At 41.4% G+C, this 19,788-nt stretch overlaps 1 protein-coding gene and 1 long non-coding RNA gene across 6 annotated transcripts in view; one reads left to right on the forward strand and one right to left on the reverse strand.

Moving 5' to 3' along the window:
* The window catches only part of LOC309662540 (kelch-like protein 23), a 61,129-nt gene that overhangs the window by 11,539 nt on the left and 29,802 nt on the right, over positions 1–19,788 (forward strand). Inside the window, exons 2-4 of one of the 5 annotated variants that reach the window (XM_082465386.1) lie at positions 3,795–3,858; positions 12,344–13,558; positions 16,675–16,827. In XM_082465386.1, coding sequence (XP_082321512.1) covers positions 3,825–3,858; positions 12,344–13,558; positions 16,675–16,827 — 1,402 coding nt within the window. In that variant the 5' untranslated portion in view covers positions 3,795–3,824. Of the gene's footprint in view, positions 1–3,794; positions 3,859–10,477; positions 11,450–12,343; positions 13,559–16,674; positions 16,828–19,788 lie in introns of those variants that run through there. The other 4 variants (XM_082465385.1, XM_082465384.1, XM_082465383.1 and 1 more) reach the window with 4 other exon arrangements.
* Positions 18,109–19,788, reverse strand: part of LOC309662594 — a 32,381-nt gene continuing 30,701 nt past the window's right edge. The window contains exon 4 of the long non-coding RNA XR_014264787.1: positions 18,109–18,884. This is a non-coding gene — a long non-coding RNA (uncharacterized lncRNA). The remainder of the gene's footprint in view (positions 18,885–19,788) is intronic.

Raw genomic sequence — 19,788 nt, forward strand, 5'->3', positions numbered from 1 at the left:
TTAAAATCTATCCTCTAAGTAAAGTTAAGTCATCCTATTTTTAAGGCCTTTAGAAGGAGGTTTTCATTTTACCACAAAACCATTTTGGGGTCAGCCTTTTAATTTTTAGCATATTAATAGATCACAGGTTTGAACTCTTCATGTTGCTTAGTTTTCTTGTCTTTGAGCTAAATAACTATGATTTCCTATCTGATCCTCAGAAAGCAGTTTTTATTTTCAGAACTCTCCTCTGACCTACTGACAGTCCTCTGTAAGATTGACCCTGAACTGGACACAGTACTATATTCAAGGATCAAGACACTGATTATCTATCTCATTTTGCTCATATGAGCATTGTCTTTCTTCTCTCTTCCTTTTTTCCTCAATGTATATTAGAACAGTGCTTCTCTGTGGATCATGTTAAAATGCAAATTGTTTTCAATCGGTCTGGGGTGGGACTTGAGATTCTGCTTTTCTAACACACTCAAAGATGAAATACTTCAAATACTTAGATGCCTCTTGATTGCCTAACCTGCTGAATCTAGCACCATTTCCTGTAAGGACAATAAAAGCCAGAAAGCAATCTTGACTGGCTTATAGGTCAAGTTTGGGTGCCATAGAAATAATCTGAAAGTCATCAACCCCTAAAACTGAGTCCAACCTGGCCCTCTAAATGAGCTGCCAAAATGTGACGATGTGCGGATTTACCTGCCACAGAATAGTCTAACCCAGCTCCTATGCACTTGGTCACCAAAGAGGAATTACTGGACACAGAAATTAACTGCTAGAGTGGGACCTGGCATAGGCTTTCTTGACTTTGGCACTATAGACTTTTAGGCTGGATAATTTCTTGCTGGGGGCTGGGGGAGGAATGTGTGTTTCCTGTGCATTGTAGGATAGCAGCATTCCTGACCTCTACTCACTAGATGCCATTAGCAATCCTCCTGGCAAATTGTGACAACCAAAAACATCTCTAGACTTTGCCAATAATCCCTGTTTGAGAACTACTTAATGCCTAAAAGTCCATATGTTTTATTTGTGGATCAAGTGAAGAGATATTGTACACACAGAATACCACTACTCTTAAAGCCGCAGATCCAAAATATTTTCCCCCAGGTAATAATTTCCTTATCACCAAGTCCACAGCCTTGTCACATCATAGCAATCACCACCTGAGCGTTTAATAAATATCGTTGATGCCTAACTCAATCACTTCCTTCCTGTGTTAGATACATATTAGACTTCTTTCCCTACCCAGGTATTATATGTACTGTGGCACAAATCTATTAGTTTAAATCTGCTTTCGTAGTGCAAGTGTAGTCTTTTACAGAACAAGTTATAATTACATCTTAATTCTACTTTTTAAAAAAATGTTTTATCTGATATGCCTACATATTCATTTAGTTTTATAGCATTTGAATATTTTAGCTCCTGGTTAATACTAGCCCTGAAGGAGAGTTAGAGAGGATTTTCATTTATGGTCTCATAAGCAGCTTCCAAGGGACAGCTGATATATCAATAGGGCACCTGAAGGCAGGCACCAGACTGAGAAGAGTAGTTCTGTTTTTGTTTTTTTTTTAATAGATCTTTATTGGAGTCTAATTGCTTCACGATACTGTGTTAGTTTCTGTTGTACAACAAAATGAATCAGCCATATGCATACCTATGTCCCCTCCCTCTTCGTCTCCCTCCCACCCTCCCTATCCCAGCCCTCTAGGTCATCGCAAAGCACAGAGCTGATCTCCCTGTGCTATGCTGCTGCTTCCCACTAGCTATCTATTTTACATTCAGTATTGTATATATGTTGATGCTACTCTCACTTCGCCCCAGCTTACCCCCCCCAACCCTGCCCATGTCCTCAAGTCCATTCTCTATTTCTACGTCTTTATTCCTGCCTTGCCACTAGGTTCATCAGTACCATTTTTTTTTTTAGATCCCATATATATGTGTTAGCATACGGTATTTGTTTTTCTCTTTCTGACTTACTTCACTCTGTATGACAGACTCTAGGTCCATCCAACTCACTACAAATAACTCAATTTCGTTCCTTTTTATGGCTGAGTAATATTCCATTGTATATATGTGCCACATCTTTATCCATTCATCTGTCAATGGACATTTAGTTTGCTTCCATGTCCTGGCTATTGTAAATAGTGCTGCAGTGAACATTGTGGTACATGTCTCTTTTTGAATTATGGTTTTCTCAGGGTATATGCCTAGTAGTGGGATTGCTGGGTCATATGGTAGTTCTATTTTTAGTTTTTTAAGGAAACTCCATACTGTTCTCCATAGTGGTTGTATCAATTTACATTCCCACAGTAGTTCTGTTTTTTTTGTTTTTTTTTAACATCTTTATTGGAGTATAATTGCTTTACAATTGTGTGTTAATTTCTGCTTTATAACAAAGTGAATCAGTTTTACATATACATATATCCCCAGTAGTTCTGTTAAGAGTGTGATAATGGGACTGGAATTTATAGCCACTTTCTACCCCTATTATGATATGCTTTTTTTTCCCAGAAGATTAGAGGGAGAGTCCTTTACTGACCTAATAACCTCACAGTACATCTTTAGATGAGACCAGTTGTAGGGAATATATAAATAATAATTAATTGCCTTAACTCTTTTACCTTATACCCTATCATTTTGTGCTCCCTGATGGGTTTCTTTTTTCAGGTGGACAATGTGATAGTTCTGTTGTAGAGAGATTTTTTGATGTACCCTGTAAGGGCTTATGGAATAATATATTCTGGGCCAAAAACTAAATCTATCTTACTTATGTCATACAAACTGATGTCTGTGTGATGATAGTTCATATGGAAACAAAATATTAACATAAATGTTTCCTAACAGAAATTCTTAGAAGCTCCCATTGTTTATGGAAGATGTTACTTAGTAAAAAATTAGTTTGTCTTTTATATTCAAATAATAAATTTTCAATTGTATGTCTAAACAACTAGTAAAAAATATTTACAATTAAACTACCATTTACCGCATAGGATTTTATAATCAGTGCAAACTTGCTCCTTCACATTTTTTTCTACCACTTTACAGTCATATTCAGGATTTTGTTACATATCTGAATCTCAACTGTTCTCACAACTTGGTCCATGCAATATTTTGTTATCCTCAGTTAAATATGAGAGTATGTTCTTTCAGGGATTTATTAACAATTTAGCCCTTTTCAGGCTTAAATCCAGAAAAAATATCCTATTGCACAATTTGGGGAGATAAAAATACTAGAGTAAACAAATATTTTGAGGGGCTACTATGTGCAAGAAGACAAATCCAAACAAAACAAAAACTTGTAGAAGTATAAGTGTAGGACTATGTCTTACAAATAATGATGTCCTTCAAAGCATTTACAATTTGATTGAAGAGGTGGGACATATACCTATGTAATTCATAATTCCCAAGTAAGATTCATAAAGCATATTAGTAATCAGCATAAACAAAAAGTACTTAAGTCAAGGAAGAACTAGATGACCATATAGTATTGTATTGTGTACTCAGTCAGTTGATTAATTGTCATATAAGAGAAGCTTTATGAAAGAGGTAGACTGCAATCTATACCTTAAGGGATGAAAAGGATTTGGAAAAATGGAAAGGACTTGATAGAGCTTCCCAGATGAAAGGAATAATGTGAACCAAGACGGGGGTGCGCACAGCGTATTCTTGAGATAGTGATGATGTGGCCGGCCTGATGAAGCTAAGGGTTTAAACTGGGGAGTAGTGGAATCAAGCTTTGTAAGTAGGATTTGGCCAATTTATAGACGGGTTTGAAAGCTAATCAGTGGAATTTGAATTTCTTCCAGGTACCTTTTAGGAGCAAGTAAAGGGAAGTGATGTCAAGAAAATGCTGTTTGGAGAGGATGAAAGGTAGTGTACAGCTTGGGAGGAACGGGGAGAGACTGACACAGAGAAATCTTGCAGTAAGCCAAGTGAGAAGTGATGAAGACCCAATAAGCGTGCTGTCTGAGAGAACGAAAAGGAAGGGATAGATAAACTGGATGCTTTGAATTTGAAAATGAAAAAAAGCACAAAACTTTTAGATCATGTGGTACAGGAGGGCAGTGTCTGCAGATTAAGTCATTTATATAATTTCTTAGAGAACTATGAGCCCTGAGCAAGTTTTTAAAGGAAATTCTGAAAGTCTTACTTTAAAAAAAAAAATTTATTTATTTTATTTATTTATTTTTGTTTGCGTTGGGTCTTCGTTGCTGCACGCGGGCTTTCTCCAGTTGCAGTGAGCGGGGGCTACTTTTCGTTGCAGTGCGCGGGCTTCTCATTGCCGTGGCTTCTCTTGTTGTGGAGCACGGGCTCTAGGCACGTGGGCTCAGTAGTTGTGGCTCACGGGCTCTAGAGCACAGGCTCAGTAGTTGTGGTGCAGGGCTTAGTTGCTCCGCAGCATATGGGATCTTCCCGGACCAGGGATCGAACCCGTGTCCCCTGCATTGGCAGGCAGATTCTTAACCACTGCACTACCAGGGAAGCTCCTGAAAGTCTTACTTTTAATCCACTCATAGTTTCACTGATATAAAAAAATATTTATTGAGTACCTGTTATGTGGCAGACGCTGTTCTAGGAATACCAGAATGAACTGGGGATATACCATGAACAAAACACAAAATCACTGCTTTCGTGGAGTTTACATTCTAGTGGGAGAAATCCCACAATGAACTGGAAAAATATGTAAAATATATGATATTATAGATGGTGATGAGGATTATGAATTAAAGCAGGGAAGGGGAATTGGGAATAACAGGTAGGGTACGGAGATAAATTTAAATAGGTTGGTAAAAGAAGGCCTTGTTGGGAAGTTGATATTGAGCAAAAACCCAGTGGAGGTGAGCAATCGGCTCAAGTGGCAGTATGGGGAAAAGAGCAGTGCAGGCAAAAGGAATAGCTAGCAGTAAGGCCTTGAGGCGGTGCCATTCCTGGTGAGGGCAGAAACAGGGCTGGGGGTGGGGTGTGGAGGCCACTGTGAGTACTTTGGCTTTTACTGAATGAGACAGGGAGTCGTTGGAGAATTTTAATCTCTAACTTAGGTAAGAGTATCAGTCTGTCTTGGTTGATTTGAGCCAATGCTCTTACTTTTGTTCTTTTTCTAGCCAGAAGAATTGGGTTTCTTCTTTTTTTTTTTTGTAGTTGATAAAGGTCCTAGTTTATTATCTTCTGCCTTGTATTACTTTTATCTGGAATTTAGCTCTAACTCTGGCACGCAAAAACATATTCTCAGTAAACAGCTATCTTTTAAATGACCCTCCCCCAAAGAGTAGTAAGCTAGTTCCTATTATGAGAATAAACCAGTGGTCTTTCATATGTTTTTTGAACAAGTACCCCAAGAGTAACATACATACTCACTTCCACATTTTCAGATTGATATTGAAAACTTTTCATTATAAGTTTAAACATTTGCCAAGGTTGTAATTTCTAGAGTATTGTAAATAATGACTTTTTAGTAGGCTTTAAAATAACTTATTAAAATCTATTTAGCAAAAGCTAACTATAGTAATTTAAAAATTCATTTAAAAATGCATAAACAAGTTGTTCTTTAACAGTGGGAAATTTTTATCTTATTCTTTTTTTTCTTGAACTCATATTTCCATTCCACTTCTCCCAGAGAGTGTTGTCCTATTGAAAATACAGGCAGTCCTCGCATAAAAATGTGCAAAATTACCATGCAAAATAATCTTAATAATCAGTAGGAACAATTGTGATTGTCCTGTGACCTTTAAATTTTTTGTCAGAACATTAAAAACTGTCTTACTGCCAGTTATAAATGTATAGGAAAATGAAAAACATTGAGACCAATATTTACTTAGTACACTGCAATTAGAAACATTGGAAATGAAAGTATTTTATTTTTCTGTAAAAAACTTATTAAGAGTAAACAGTTTTCACCGTCTTCTTTTTGTCCTGTAACTTACAATACAGAGTGATCATCTTTCTATGACTTAGTGAATTGTCATACTTCTAAGTTTGGATCAGCTTCCAACATTTTATCCTTGCACTTTTTAAAAAAAATAAATTTATTTATTTATTTTTGGCTGCGTTGGGTCTTCGCTGCTGCGTGCGGGCTTTCTCTAGTTGCGGTGAACGGAGGCTACTCTTCATTTCAGTGCGAGGGCTTCACTGTGGTGGCTCCTCTCGTTGCGGAGCATGGGCTCTAGGCGCGCGAGCTTCAGTAGTTGTGGATCGCGGGCTCTGGAGTGCAGGCTCAGTAGTTGTGGCGCATGGGCTTAGTTGCTCCATGGCATGTGGGATCTTCCCAGACCAGGGCTCGAACCCGTGTCCCCTGCATTGGCAGGCGGATTGTTAACCGCTGCGCCACCAGGGAAGTCCTCCAAGAGTTCTTTTAAAATGAAATTTTTTTGCCAGTATTACTTCTTCTAGGACACCATTATCCGTTTTGTCAATAACCACTGTCCTCTTTAAGTCACAAAGTTCACCTGCACCAAGGTCAGCTGGCTGCAGATCTAGAGTCTCTTCACTGGTGGCACTGTCAACATTCCCATGCTCAGCTATTTCTTCTAGAACTTCATTCTGTTCAACTCAAATTCCACTTTTGGCATTATCACTTTTAATTCTTTGCTACATTTTCATTTTTGTTGGCCAATGCCCTCTCTCAGTCATCTATTTTTGTAAAATACTATGTAGATTTATCACTGGCAGACAGGAGGTAAGACAACCGCAAGCTTCGTTGTCTGAATGTGAACTGAATAACAGATGCACAGTGACCAATCACCAAGGACTTTGAAAGAAGAGACATGATGGGTCACTGACCTTGATGCTCATCTGTTATTTATGTAGTGATATGTGGACTGAAGAGCTAGAAGGCGAAATTTCTATTTTATGCAATTATTCACAGTTAATATACCATAGTAATTGAAATCTGAACCCTGTTTGAAGGATTGGTGTTATTTAACAAAATGGTGGTAACTGAAATTCATGCATATTGGAAACATTCAAAGAAAGGATTGTCCATGTATTTTTATACTTGAAAATCTTTCATTAGTCACCTCTTAAGCCTCTCTGCAACAGAAATGTACATAAATTAGAATTTTAACTGTTTTATGTCCTTGATTCTTTTTTTTTAAATTTATTTATTTATTTATTTATGGCTGTGTTGGGTCTTCATTTCTGTGCGAGGGCTTTCTCTAGTTGCGGCAAGTGGGGGCCACTCTTCATCGCAGTGCGCGGGTCTCTCACTATCGCGACCTCTCTTGTTGCGGAGCACAGGCTCCAGACGCGCAGGCTCAGCAATTGTGGCTCACGGGCCTAGTCGCTCCGCGGCATGTGGGATCTTCCCAGACCAGGGCTCGAACCCGTGTCCCCTGCATTGGCAGGCAGATTCTCAACCACTGCGCCACCAGGGAAGGCCCTCCTTGATTCTTAAGTAGTAAAAAAATTCTGAGCTGATTAACATTACAATTATTACTATAATTGACCAAACAACATAAATAAGTTTAAATCAAAAGTAAAAATTTATCAAATATTATTTCAGTCTGATGAATTGGGCTATTTTCCTTTCATTGAGACCATGTATCTTTGGCTGAGTATTGTTTTCTGCTGGCATGAGACAAAGTTTAGGATCAGTAATATTCCTGTTTTTCATTTCTATAGATATAATCCCTGAGAAAATGTGTTCACATAGACAACTAGATGGGAATGAGAGGAATTTTATTATGGCAGTGCCACTCATTTTGTGGATTCTTTCCAAGTTATTTGTCAAAAATGCTCTTTGACTTTTGTTGAAAACAAGGAATTGGAAACATTCTGACTTGTGAAAGCACTTGTTACCCAGTCATCAGAATGTTTTCTTTATTTTCCCGGAAGCATACCAAAAAGGCTTTGCCAAGACATAGCAACTCCAGGGCAGCCACATATACCTACCTGTGCTGGCTGTATACTGTACAACTCCTGAGACAGTGTTCACATGGCACTCTACTTGAATGGAATGAGCTGGAATTATGCAGTGCACAACTTACACAGTTGTATGTGGTGGCCTTCTAAATTATTCCTATTTTTTTTTTACTTAACACCAATTTGTTCTATCCAGTAGGTTAAATGAAGTACACAAAATTTTCTGTATATACTGGCACATTTACATATATTGATAATGATTATCACAATTACTTAGCATACCGAACATTTAATGACATAGCAATACTTAGTGGAAAGGTGTATTAATAAGGTAAAAACAACAAAAAAAATTGTTATTTTTAGAAACCAAGTCTTTTGAAAAGCTCAGTATGCTGTCAAAAGGACTCCAACCCCGTGCCAAGCTCAGTATCTGCCAAGAGTCTTTTATGTCTCATCTCCACGGTGGCTCTTTATTTCCCTAAGACTTGGATTCACAGATGGCACACTTGTTTTCTTGAACAGTGTCATTAATTTATTTAACTTATGAATGCTAATTATATGTTTCTGAGTGCATCGAATCTATTAGCATTTGCAGTGGTCTTTTTGATAAAGCATGTGGTAAAGAGGAACTGCTCCTGCCCATACCCTTCAGGACCTGCTCTTCTCTTGGCAGGTTGAAGCAGTCTAATACATACTGATATGCACTTTTTTGGGTCATTTTTTTTTTTTGAGATATAATTGACATATAGCCGATATACACTTTTAAGCAATAATTCACAACCAGGGAACATCAGGCAATGGAAGCAAAAGTATGAATTGCTCTCTGCAGCAATCTGAAATAACAGAACAAATGACAATATAGTGAATTCTGTTATTTGAGAATCATTTATTACATGTTGTTTTGATTCTAGAAGCCCCTCCTCTGAGTTAGGTAGAGCCTATATTTACTATACATCAAACTTAGCACCATAGCCACAAACAGCCATTGCCACACTTCAATGACAACCATGGAAAGAATGCCCCATCTTCAATCAATCGCAATTGTGTCCTTGAATGACAACACCAACAATAACATCACTATCCATGAAGGACAAAGTGTCTGATATTACAGTTAACTACAAAGTTCATAATTTTTGAAGAAATGTTAATAAGATATTAATTTCCAAATTGAGGTTGTGATGGAGAATTAAGTGTAAATATCCTTTCATTATAATAGTTAACATTTATATACCACATCCTAAGTGCTTTCACTGTCACAATTTTATCTTTCCAATATCCTTATGTTAGTTGAGAAAGTACTGATATTTTCTGTTTTACAAGTCAGAAAACTCAGGATAAGAGAAGTTTAGTTAAGCTACATGATAGATAAGTGGCAGAGAAGAATCTTAACCCTGAAACAAAATCTCATATACTTTTCTTCTCTACTAAACTGTTTACCAGATGTTGAGATAGTAAACCTTTCATTTTTCTTCCATTTTGGGTCCAACATAGGTTCTTCTTCTTCTTTTTTAAAAATATATTTATTTATTTAGGCTGCACCGGGTCTTAGTTGTGGCACTCCAGGATCTTCGTTGTGGCATGCATGCGGGATCTAGTTCCCCAACCAGGGATCGAACCCTGCCCCCCTGCATTGGGAGCACGGCATCTTACCCACTGGACTACCAAGGAAGTCCCCAACGTATGTTCTTCTATTTGTGCAAAAGAATCACCTGATGCCCTTGATTAGAATGCAGATTCTAGTATCCCACATAATTCAGTTGAGGTGGTCTGACATGTGGAATTAAAATAAAATCACCCAAATGAGAACGGAGGCCATTTATTCAGATCTTGCTATAGCAAGAGAGTCAGGACCATCATTTGCCTTTGATAGAAGCTCAAAGGCAGATAGGGGAGCGGGAAAACTTTATAAAAGTGGAAAAAAGGGGAAGGTCTCAGGTATACTTTGGAGGTTGTTGGCCTGGGAAAGCTGGAGTCCAGCTACTAGAATCAGGGAGTATTTTATCTCATTGGTATGGGGAGCATATTTGGCTTTCTCTGACTGGTCCCAAGTTGAAAGTAGGGGTAAAAATAGGGAAGTTGGCAGTCATTGACCACCTCCTGGTCCAACTGCTGCAGAAGTTGTGGTTTGGCTTCCTGGACTTCTTGTGTGGTTCAGAGTTCTTTTGTCATATACAGTCTGGCCACTTTGTATATTGTCTCTCATACCATATTCTGAGAAACACACTGGGCCTCTGGTGTTCCTTTCACCCTGGTCTCCTTCCTCCTTTAAGCTGGCTAGACTATAAACTCCGTGCGAGCTATGGACCATCTTTTTGTTCCATCTTTTTGTTTGTTTGTTTGTTTTTAATTAATTTATTTATTTTTGGTTGTGTTGGGTCTTCGTTTCTGCGCGAGGGCTTTCTCTAGTCGCAGCGAGTGGGGGCCACCCTTCATCGCGGTGCGCAGGCCTCTCACTGTCACGGCCTCTCTTGTTGTGGAGCACAGGTTCCAGACGCGCAGGCTCAGTAGTTGTGGCTCACGGGCCTAGTTGCTCCGCGGCATGTGGGATCTTCCCAGACCAGGGCTTGAACCCGTGTTCCCTGCATTGGCAGGCAGATTCTCAACCACTGCGCCACCAGGGAAGCCCTGTGGGCCATCTTTCACCACGCTATTACCAGTGCCTAGGCACTCAATAAAATCTTGCAAATGAATGAATGATAAATGAAAATATTTGATATTGTCTTTTGTAGGAACAAGAACATGAACTTTGTGGTGTAGCATATGTACGTCTTTATGTGATTGGACTGTGCCACCAGGAAGAAAGACTGGAGGCTGCTCCTTCCAGCTACTCTGTTCTAAATACTGTAACCTGAATCCTTGGCCCTGGCTGCTCTCAGTTTTTCTCAAAGCTCCAAGTTAACCCACTGTGTACACATCAGTCCCAGGGGCTTCCCCAGCACTCCTCCAGAGTGCTCTGCTGGGGGCGGGACGGAGTTCGTGGGAAAGCGGCAACTACTTCTAGCATTTTGAAGGCAACCTGAACCCCAGACCTTTAAGTTTGCTGCATTCTCGCCAACCCCGACTCCCAATTCCATTCCACCCTTAGGGCCTGGGCTGGGGAGAGCTACTGAAAGAGGGAAAAGGGGGCCCCCCAACTCCTATATATGGTCCTAATTCAGGACTTAGAGCGTTTGTCTAGAGAGAAAACGCTCGGCAGTGTCTGTGCGTGGGGTGGGGATGCGGGCACAGGTCCCGGGAGAAGGGCAAAAGCTAGCGGCGCAGGCGGTCTCCTCGGGGAAGCCGTCCCACCTGCTGCCGGGGAGCCCGCCGGGGAGGGGCCGCAGCCACTCGCCCGCGCGCCCACCCCGCCCCTGCCCGCAGCGCGGCCCCGCCAGCCGGGAGTTCCCGCGAGTCGCCCCGCGCCCCAGCCGCGTGGGGGGCCGTTCGGTTGGAGGCGGGGAGCAGCCGGGGCACCAAAATAGGAGCCGCTTGTGGGCTGGAGCTGCACTAGCAGGCAGCCTCCGCCGCGCCTCTTCCAAAGATGGTCAGAGGGTCCGGAGGCGCCCCCGCCCCCGCTCGCCACTAGCCCGCGGGTCCGCAGCGCGACCGGGAGCCGCCGCCGGAGGTGAGTGCGGGGCAAGGCCAGCCGGCGGGGAGCGAGCGGGGACCGGGCGCGGGGGAGCGAGGCCAGCCCGCGGTAGAGGCGCGGAGACAATGGCCGCGCGGGCGGCGGGCCGGGCCGAGCGCGGGGCCGTCCGCGGCGCCCTCCCCACACCTGTGCGGCGTCCCGGGGTGGAGGGACGCGGGCGCCCAGCCCGGCGGCGGCGCGCGGCGCCCTCGAGGCGAGTCCCCATGCCAGGCCCCCGGGCGGGGCGGTCTCCGGGCGGAAACGCGGGCCGGGGGCCGGGCGCGCGGCGCGCGGAAAGCCCTGCGGCAGCCGGGGAGCGGGCACGCGGATGGAGGGGCCGCCGTCCGGCCGTTTTCCTTTGCGTCCTTCCTTGAGCAGAAAGGCACAGGATTTCCCTTTTCCGAGACTTCTTCTGTCCAGTTATATTTCGATCATCCCTTTCCTGGCATCTCGATTCGACTTGAAAGGGAGACGGAACTCGGGGAAAAGGTTGAATTGGGGCCGAGCCGAGCCGGCCAAGGTCCAGCCTCGAGTGGGGTGACCTCTTGGACACTTGGTTTGCCAAGTGGGGGCTCTCTCTAGGACCGGCAAGTCGGAGACTGGGTGAATGGGGTAGCAAATCAATATTTCTTCTCGAAAGGACCCCTGAGCAATCCGGGGGCCTCATATCAGACTCCGAGCTATACGGGATAGCTTCCTGCATTGAAATTGATCATCATATAAATTATGAAATAGTGTATCCACATTTTGCATTTGTGACAGAGTGCTGAACTTAGTCTAGTTTTGTATATTCGATGCTAATCAATCATTATAATGACAGGAATATTTAGCATTGATTATGAGGTAATGCGCACAATTGAAAACACGTGTATTGTTTCATGTTTATTGCAGCCATGGCTCTAAAAGGACAAGAAGATTATATTTACCTTTTCAAGGATTCGACGCATCCAGTGGATTTTCTGGATGCATTCAAAACATTTTACTTGGATGGATTATTTACTGATATTACCCTTCAGTGTCCTTCAGGCATAATCTTCCATTGTCACCGAGCTGTTTTAGCTGCTTGCAGCAATTATTTTAAAGCAATGTTCACAGCTGACATGAAAGAAAAATTTAAAAATAAAATAAAAATCTCTGGCATCCACCATGATATCTTGGAAGGCCTTGTAAATTATGCGTACACGTCCCAAATTGAGATAACTAAAAGAAATGTTCAAAGCCTGCTTGAAGCAGCAGATCTGCTACAGTTCCTTTCGGTAAAGAAAGCATGTGAGCAGTTTTTGGTAAGGCACTTGGATATTGATAATTGTATTGGAATGCACTCCTTTGCAGAATTTCACGTGTGTCCAGAACTAGAGAAGGAATCTCGAAGAATTCTATGCTCAAGGTTTAAGGAAGTATGGCAACAAGAAGAATTTCTGGAAATCAGCCTTGAAAAGTTTCTCTTTATCTTGTCCAGAAAGAATCTCAGTGTTTGGAAAGAAGAAGCTGTCATAGAGCCAGTTATCAAGTGGACTGCTCATGATGTAGAAAATCGAATTGAATGCCTGTATAATCTACTAAGCTATATCAACATAGATATAGATCCAGTGTATTTAAAAACAGCTTTGGGCCTTCAAAGAAGCTGCCTGTTAACTGAAAATAAGATCAGGTCTCTCATATACAATGCTTTGAATCCCATGCATAAAGAGATTTCTCAGAGGTCCACAGCCACAATGTATATCATTGGAGGCTATTACTGGCATCCTTTATCAGAGGTGCACGTATGGGATCCTTTGACAAATGTTTGGATCCAGGGAGCAGAAATACCAGATTACACTAGGGAGAGCTATGGTGTTACATGTTTGGGACCCAATATTTATGTAACCGGGGGTTACAGAACGGATAACATAGAAGCTCTTGACACAGTGTGGATCTATAACAGTGAAAGTGATGAATGGACAGAAGGTTTGCCAATGCTCAATGCCAGGTATTATCACTGTGCAGTCACCTTGGGTGGCTGTGTCTATGCTTTAGGTGGTTACAGAAAAGGGGCTCCAGCAGAAGAGGCTGAGTTCTATGATCCATTAAAAGAGAAATGGATTCCTACTGCAAACATGATTAAAGGTAAGTGCAGATTGTGTTCATTCTGTATTTTTTAGGTGTTTGAGTTTAGGCCAAGGGTCTCTCACTTCTCTCACAGATAACGTTGAAAAGAATTTATCACTTTGGAATGCTACCTAGGAACTATAGTGGCTTATACAAATAATGTTACACAGAATGTTCCAAGTGAAAATATAGTATAGCAGTCCCCAACTTGACTGAGAGTTATGTGATCAGAGTATGCTGCCCAGGCTAGAAAAGAAATATTATTTATATAAGAAAACAGTATAATTCATTCTTCTTATTCTACAGCCTGTTTTGAATCTACATCTTGCTTTGAGTCTTAAGAATTTATATTTAAATCAAAGGCTAAATGAAGAGAGAAAGCTGGGTAGTTTTATTCATGTTAAATTTCTTTTTTTTTCTGCTTGCTCTTGGCATTGAACCTTTTTGATTCTGCTTTTAAATGTTCAGCTTTTTTTCCTCTCATCATCTGATCATCTGTCTTTTAAAAGGTTTTTCATTAAAACCTTGAAAGGTTTGGTCCCTATAGGGTGTAACAAATTACATTCTCTCAAAAACTAGAGACAAACACCCTCTGCTCTTTGGGATTCCAGTCTTGTCTTAGAGGGTAAAGGAGAGGGGCAGGTCCCCTACCTCCCACACGTGGCCCACACAGTGGCTATTGGATCTCAGCATCTGTCTGATAAACACTGTATTTTCTGCTGTGTTTGGTACTAGATTAGCCTTGTCTTTCTCTCCCACTGTAAAAAAAGTTAAGCTAGAATCTCACTTATTTCATTACATTTATTCATTGGTGCTGGGGAGTTGCACACAAACTGGTACGTTGTTACCAAATTTGAGTCATTTTATTCCAGATGTTTCTTCCCAGGCCTTTCTGTTTCTTTTTTAATGCTAGTGAGGGTGTGGGAATCTGACCTGGTCTGGGAATCTGACCCGGTATGATTCTTGGATGAGAACAGGAAGCCTGAGAGGCAGAATGGCCTTGTGACCAAACATGCTGCTTCTGAAGCCAAACTGCCTGGATCCAAATCCTGACTTTCACCTTACTTGCTGGTGAGCTTGGGCAAATGGTTTAATCTCCCTGTGCCCCAGTTTTGCCATCTGTACAATGGGGGTCACAATATTACATAGCTTAGTTCTGAAAGGATTAATTGAGTTTATTCATGTGAAGTGCTTAGGACAGTGTCTGGCACAGAGTAAGCACTCAGTAAGTGTTAGGCATTATAGTCATGAACATCTTATAGAAGAACATGTCAGCTTTGACAGGGCAGAAATATCTTTCATATTCAATTACAACCGCTCTCCTGCACATCCGAAGGTTGCGAAGTAGTTGACAGGATGGGAGAAGGTGGCTTAACGCCTGCTGCGACAGCTGCTCTGGTTTTTGACTCTGCCTGAGCTTGACCCCCCAATTTACTAATTCCCCCAGTCCTCTCCCCAGGGTGGCTCTTAATGTCCTGACTCCTTTCCTACAAAAGAAACAAGGAAAGTTCAAATATTTTAGCAGCTGTTGTAAACCTGGATATATTTCTGCCTCTGTTTCTTAAGGATAAGATCACAATTTCAGTGGTTCTGCAGTTTAGAGTATATTTCTTTGAGGATTGAAATGTATTACTTTACCAAAATGTTGTTAAATCATGTGTGAAACAGTGCTTCCTGAAAAGAAAGTGCTGCAATGGTGTATCCACTGTGAAGAAGGCCACACGTGTTCTTGCCTTAGCCTTGAGTGGAATGGAAGACCCTCGTATGCTGAAGTCCTCCCCTACCCCCCAGCTGGGTCTGAAATTCCAGAGTTTTATACTTTTAACTTAAGTTTTGATTCCTGATTATATCTGACCATCCCAGGGAAGGGTAACACTTCTGTCAGTTCTGTGCACTTTTTGCTAGTACTGGTTCTGATGGGTGGACTCATGCTGAACTTTAAGTTTCCCATTTGTCTCTAGAAAGGATAACACGATGTTCCCCAGTTTGTTTTATTTTGTAGCCATGAAGTGAACTAGCAGCTTTCCCTGGTAATGAGCACCGAAGTTGGGCAGAGCCAAGTTTCAAATTCATTTCCTTTTTTAGTTTACGGGTGTACAGAGAAGAAATAAATACTTGGCTGTTTAGAAAGTCCTAACTTTTTTTCCCCTCATCATAACTGCCCTGCTTATAAACTCACTCTTGTTTTGGAGTAGAAATGCACAGGGAGATTGAACTGCACCGGCCCATCTAATAGGCTAAGTAAAAAGTTGGTTGAAAGACTTAAACTGACAATTTCAACTAAAACGAGCCTCCTCATCTTTCTTCCTCACGTCTTCTTCCCCTGCTGAATCCATTTCTTCCTTATTTTTCTGTGGCATCAGTGTTTCCCAGTTTTCTGAGCTCAGGACCTCAGATTGAGTCTTGGACGCAGTCAGTCATCAAGGCCCATCTGTTCTGACGGTGTCTCTTACCTTGGTATCCTTCCCTCCGACTCAAGGCCCAGTCTAAAGTCAGGCCCTCAGTACTTCGCACCTGGGCCAATACCTAGCTCTTTCTGACTCTTGCCCTTCTACTCCTGTAGTCCCTCCCTTCCTCTGTTTAAAAACCTTAAAAGTCCTGCTAAATTAAGTCCATGTTTCTTACTTGGGCATCAGGATCCTTTGCCGTGTGGCTTCAGTTTACCACGTCAGCTTTAATTCCCACACGACAGCCCCAGGTGTGCCACCTGCCCTGCCCAAGTGCTGGGAATCAAACTCGGCTACGTGACATTGTCCAATAAGCACTCACCTTTCCCTCTGCCTAGGATGGCTTCCTCTCACCTGTGCCTGCCAAAGGCTACCTACCGAGGCCCAGGTCAAATTCTGCCACTGCCTGCCATGATTCCCCTAGTCAAAGCAGTGTCTCCTTGCTCTGAACGTTCATAGGAGTTCTCTACCCTGTGTTCTAATTATTTGTGTAAATGTCTCACCCCTTTTAGAAAAAGGTGCAGGGAGCCTTTTTTTTTTTTTTATTCTTCTATCCTTCATAGCATCTAGCACAATGCCTTGTATCTACTGTCAATAATAACAAAAGCAATAATAATCTTAGTCCAATATTCATTGCAAAACCGAATGAAAGAGCAATCTGAAGATGTGATTTTAATTAACACACAGGCGTGGGAAATGCTACTGCCTGTGTCTTACATGAAGTTATCTACGTCATTGGCGGCCACTGCGGATACAGAGGAAGCTGCACCTATGACAAGGTCCAGAGCTACAATTCAGACATCAATGAATGGAGCCTCATCACCTCCAGTCCACATCCAGGTAACAAATTACTGTCTCAAATAGTACATGTTGTGATGCATCTTAGCATAAGGGATGGCTAAAAATGGGCTGGAAGTAGAAAGTGCTAAATTTGTAGTAGGCTACACATGGGTATAATTAAAGGCTCAAAATATTCACATGTTCATCTAACAATAATCACAATTAGCTTATTCCAACTAGATGACATCTACAAATACTTTCCCTGTTGTCTTTACATGACACATATTTTAAGCCTGTGTGGTTAAAAGAATTAGTTTCTTCTTAAATTTTTTTTACTGAGATTCTTTTTTTGTGTTTCCTGTTCCTTAGTTATATGCTTTCTTTCATTTACTACATGCATTATATAAAACACAATTTTTATTGACAGTTAAAAACCACTAGTCTATGAAATAGTTGGGAAGGATACCTGTTGATTCAGTTCAGCAGGAAATGATTTTTTTTTTTTTTAGAAGCATGTTCTTTCTGGGTTTCAATAGCTATTAAGCACTTACTCCTGTGATGTGCAGGGCCCTGTGTTGGCCTTAACAGTTGTCTACCCACAAAGAATGGCCTGCCTTCTGTGGTGTCCTTTGTTCTTTGACTTGTCTCTTTGGGTAGAGCTCAGGGGGAAGGATAAACCTGTTACAGTTACCTGGTTAAGGTTAAGCCATCTGATTGAGATTTTTTTCATTAGGAAAGATTCATGTCACCATATCACCATACTACTTTGAATCATTTTCCATATAGCATCCGGCTTTTGTGTGAGTCACTGGAGAGCATAGTTGGAATTCACGAGCTTGAACCATCTGAGAATAATAATGATAGCTAACCTTCTTGAGCACTTTCCATAGGTCAGGTACTGACTGAGCACTTTGCATGTAATATTACCTTAAATGCTAACTACAATCCTGTGAGTAAGTATTGTTTACCCCTGTTTTACATATTTGTAAAGGCTTAGAAAGGATAAGTAGCTTAGCTTTGCCAAGGTCACACAGTTTGGAAGTGGTGGATCAGGATTCAAAGTCAGGCAGTTTGATTGCATTGACCTGTGCTATAACCGATAAGCAATCTGCCTCTCCATAAGGGAACAGGCTCTCCTACTCTTGACCAATGCAGCTAGTTCCACCATACGTCGTATATGTCATCTCGCAGTTCAGGGGGAGCACACCTGAATCTGGTGCTGTGTCTCCATATACCACAGGACTTACGCAAGGAGGGACTTCAGCCATACGCTTTCATTAAAACCTTGAAAGGTTTGGTCCCTATAGGGTGTAACAAATTACATTCGTCTCCTAGTAGTTCAGATGTATTATCCCAGACTCCCCACAACTTTCTGTGATAACTAATGAAATTATAATAGAAAATAATAATAACTGTCATACTGAGTACAGGCATACCTTGTTTTATTGTGCTTTGCTTTATGGTACTTTGCAGATATTGCATTTTTTACAAATTGAAGGTTTGAGAATTCTATCGGTGCCATTTTTCCAACAGCATTTGCTCACTTTGTGTCTTGTCACATTTTGGTTATTCTCGCAGTCTTTCAAACTTTTTCATTATTATTACATTTGTTACTGTAATCTGTGATCAGTGATCTTTGATGTTCTATTGTAATTGAATTGGCATTTTTTTAGCAATAAAATATTTTGAAATTAAGGTATATTCATTGTTTTTCTAGACATAAAAATATGCTAAAAAAATATGCTATTACACACTTAATAGACTACAGTATAGTATAAACATAACTTTTTTTTTGAATTTTTTTTTTTTAAATTAATTAATTTATTTATTCATGGCTGTGTTGGGTCTTCGTTTCTGTGCGAGGGCTTTCTCTAATTGTGGTGAGCGGGGGCCACTCCTTATCGCGGTGCGCGGGCCCCTCACTCTCACGGCCTCTCTTGTTGCGGAGCACAGGCTCCAGACGCGCAGGCTCAGTAGTTGTGGCTCATGGGCCCAGCCGCTCCGCGGCATGTGGGATCCTCCCAGACCAGGGCTCGAACCCGTGTCCTCTGCATTGGCAGGCAGATTCTCAACCACTGCGCCATCAGGGAAACCCCTAAACATAACTTTTATATGCCCTGGAAAACAAAAAAATTTGTGTGACGCTTCATTGTGATATTCACTTCATTACTGTGCTCTGGAACCCAACCTGCGATATCGTCAAGGTATGCCTGTAATAGGTAACATTTATTCAATAAGTATGTACCAGGTACTAACTATTCCAATACTTTTATCTGTATTAATCCTTTGAAACCTCACAGCAATCCTGTGAGCTAGGTACTGCTACTATTTTGTAGTTCACTGAGGCACACAGAGAGTGAATATATTGCCCAAGGTCAGCTAGCTAGGGCTTGTTGTGAGATTCAAATCCAGGCAGTCTGGCTGGGAGCTCATGCTCTTAACAACTACACTGTTACTTCACTTGATCCTCATGTTAACCTTATGAGTTAGATACTTCCCTGACTTATCTTTACAAAGAAAATCCAACATGTGAAAAGTCAGATTAACAAATCAGAGGGCAGTTGTTTACATTACAAACTTAATTTATATTTCATAAAGAGATTCCTTTAAAAATAAACGTCTTGAGGGACTTCTCTGGTGGCGCAGTGGTTAAGAATCCACCTGCCAATGCAGGGGACATGGGTTCGATCCCTGGTCCGGGAAGATCCCACATGCCGCGGAGCAACTAAGCCCGTGCGCCACAACTACTGAGCCTGTGCCCTAGAGCCCGCAAGCCACAGCTACTGAAGCCCACGCGCTTAGAGCCCGTGCTCCGCAACAAGCGAAGCCCGCACTCACTGCAACTAGAGAAAGCCCGTGCACAGCGATGAAGACCCAATGCGGCCAAAAATAAAATAAGTAAATTAATTAATTTTAAAATAAATATAGAAATAAAGGTCTCATAACATACTTAAATTGGGTATAGCTTGTTAACTGCTTGAAAGAGAGTTTAAAAGGTAGTGAGACTTAAGCCAAAGTATG

Source organism: Balaenoptera physalus (genome assembly GCF_965194825.1).
Source record: "Balaenoptera physalus genome assembly, chromosome: 6".
NCBI lineage: Eukaryota > Metazoa > Chordata > Mammalia > Artiodactyla > Balaenopteridae > Balaenoptera > Balaenoptera physalus.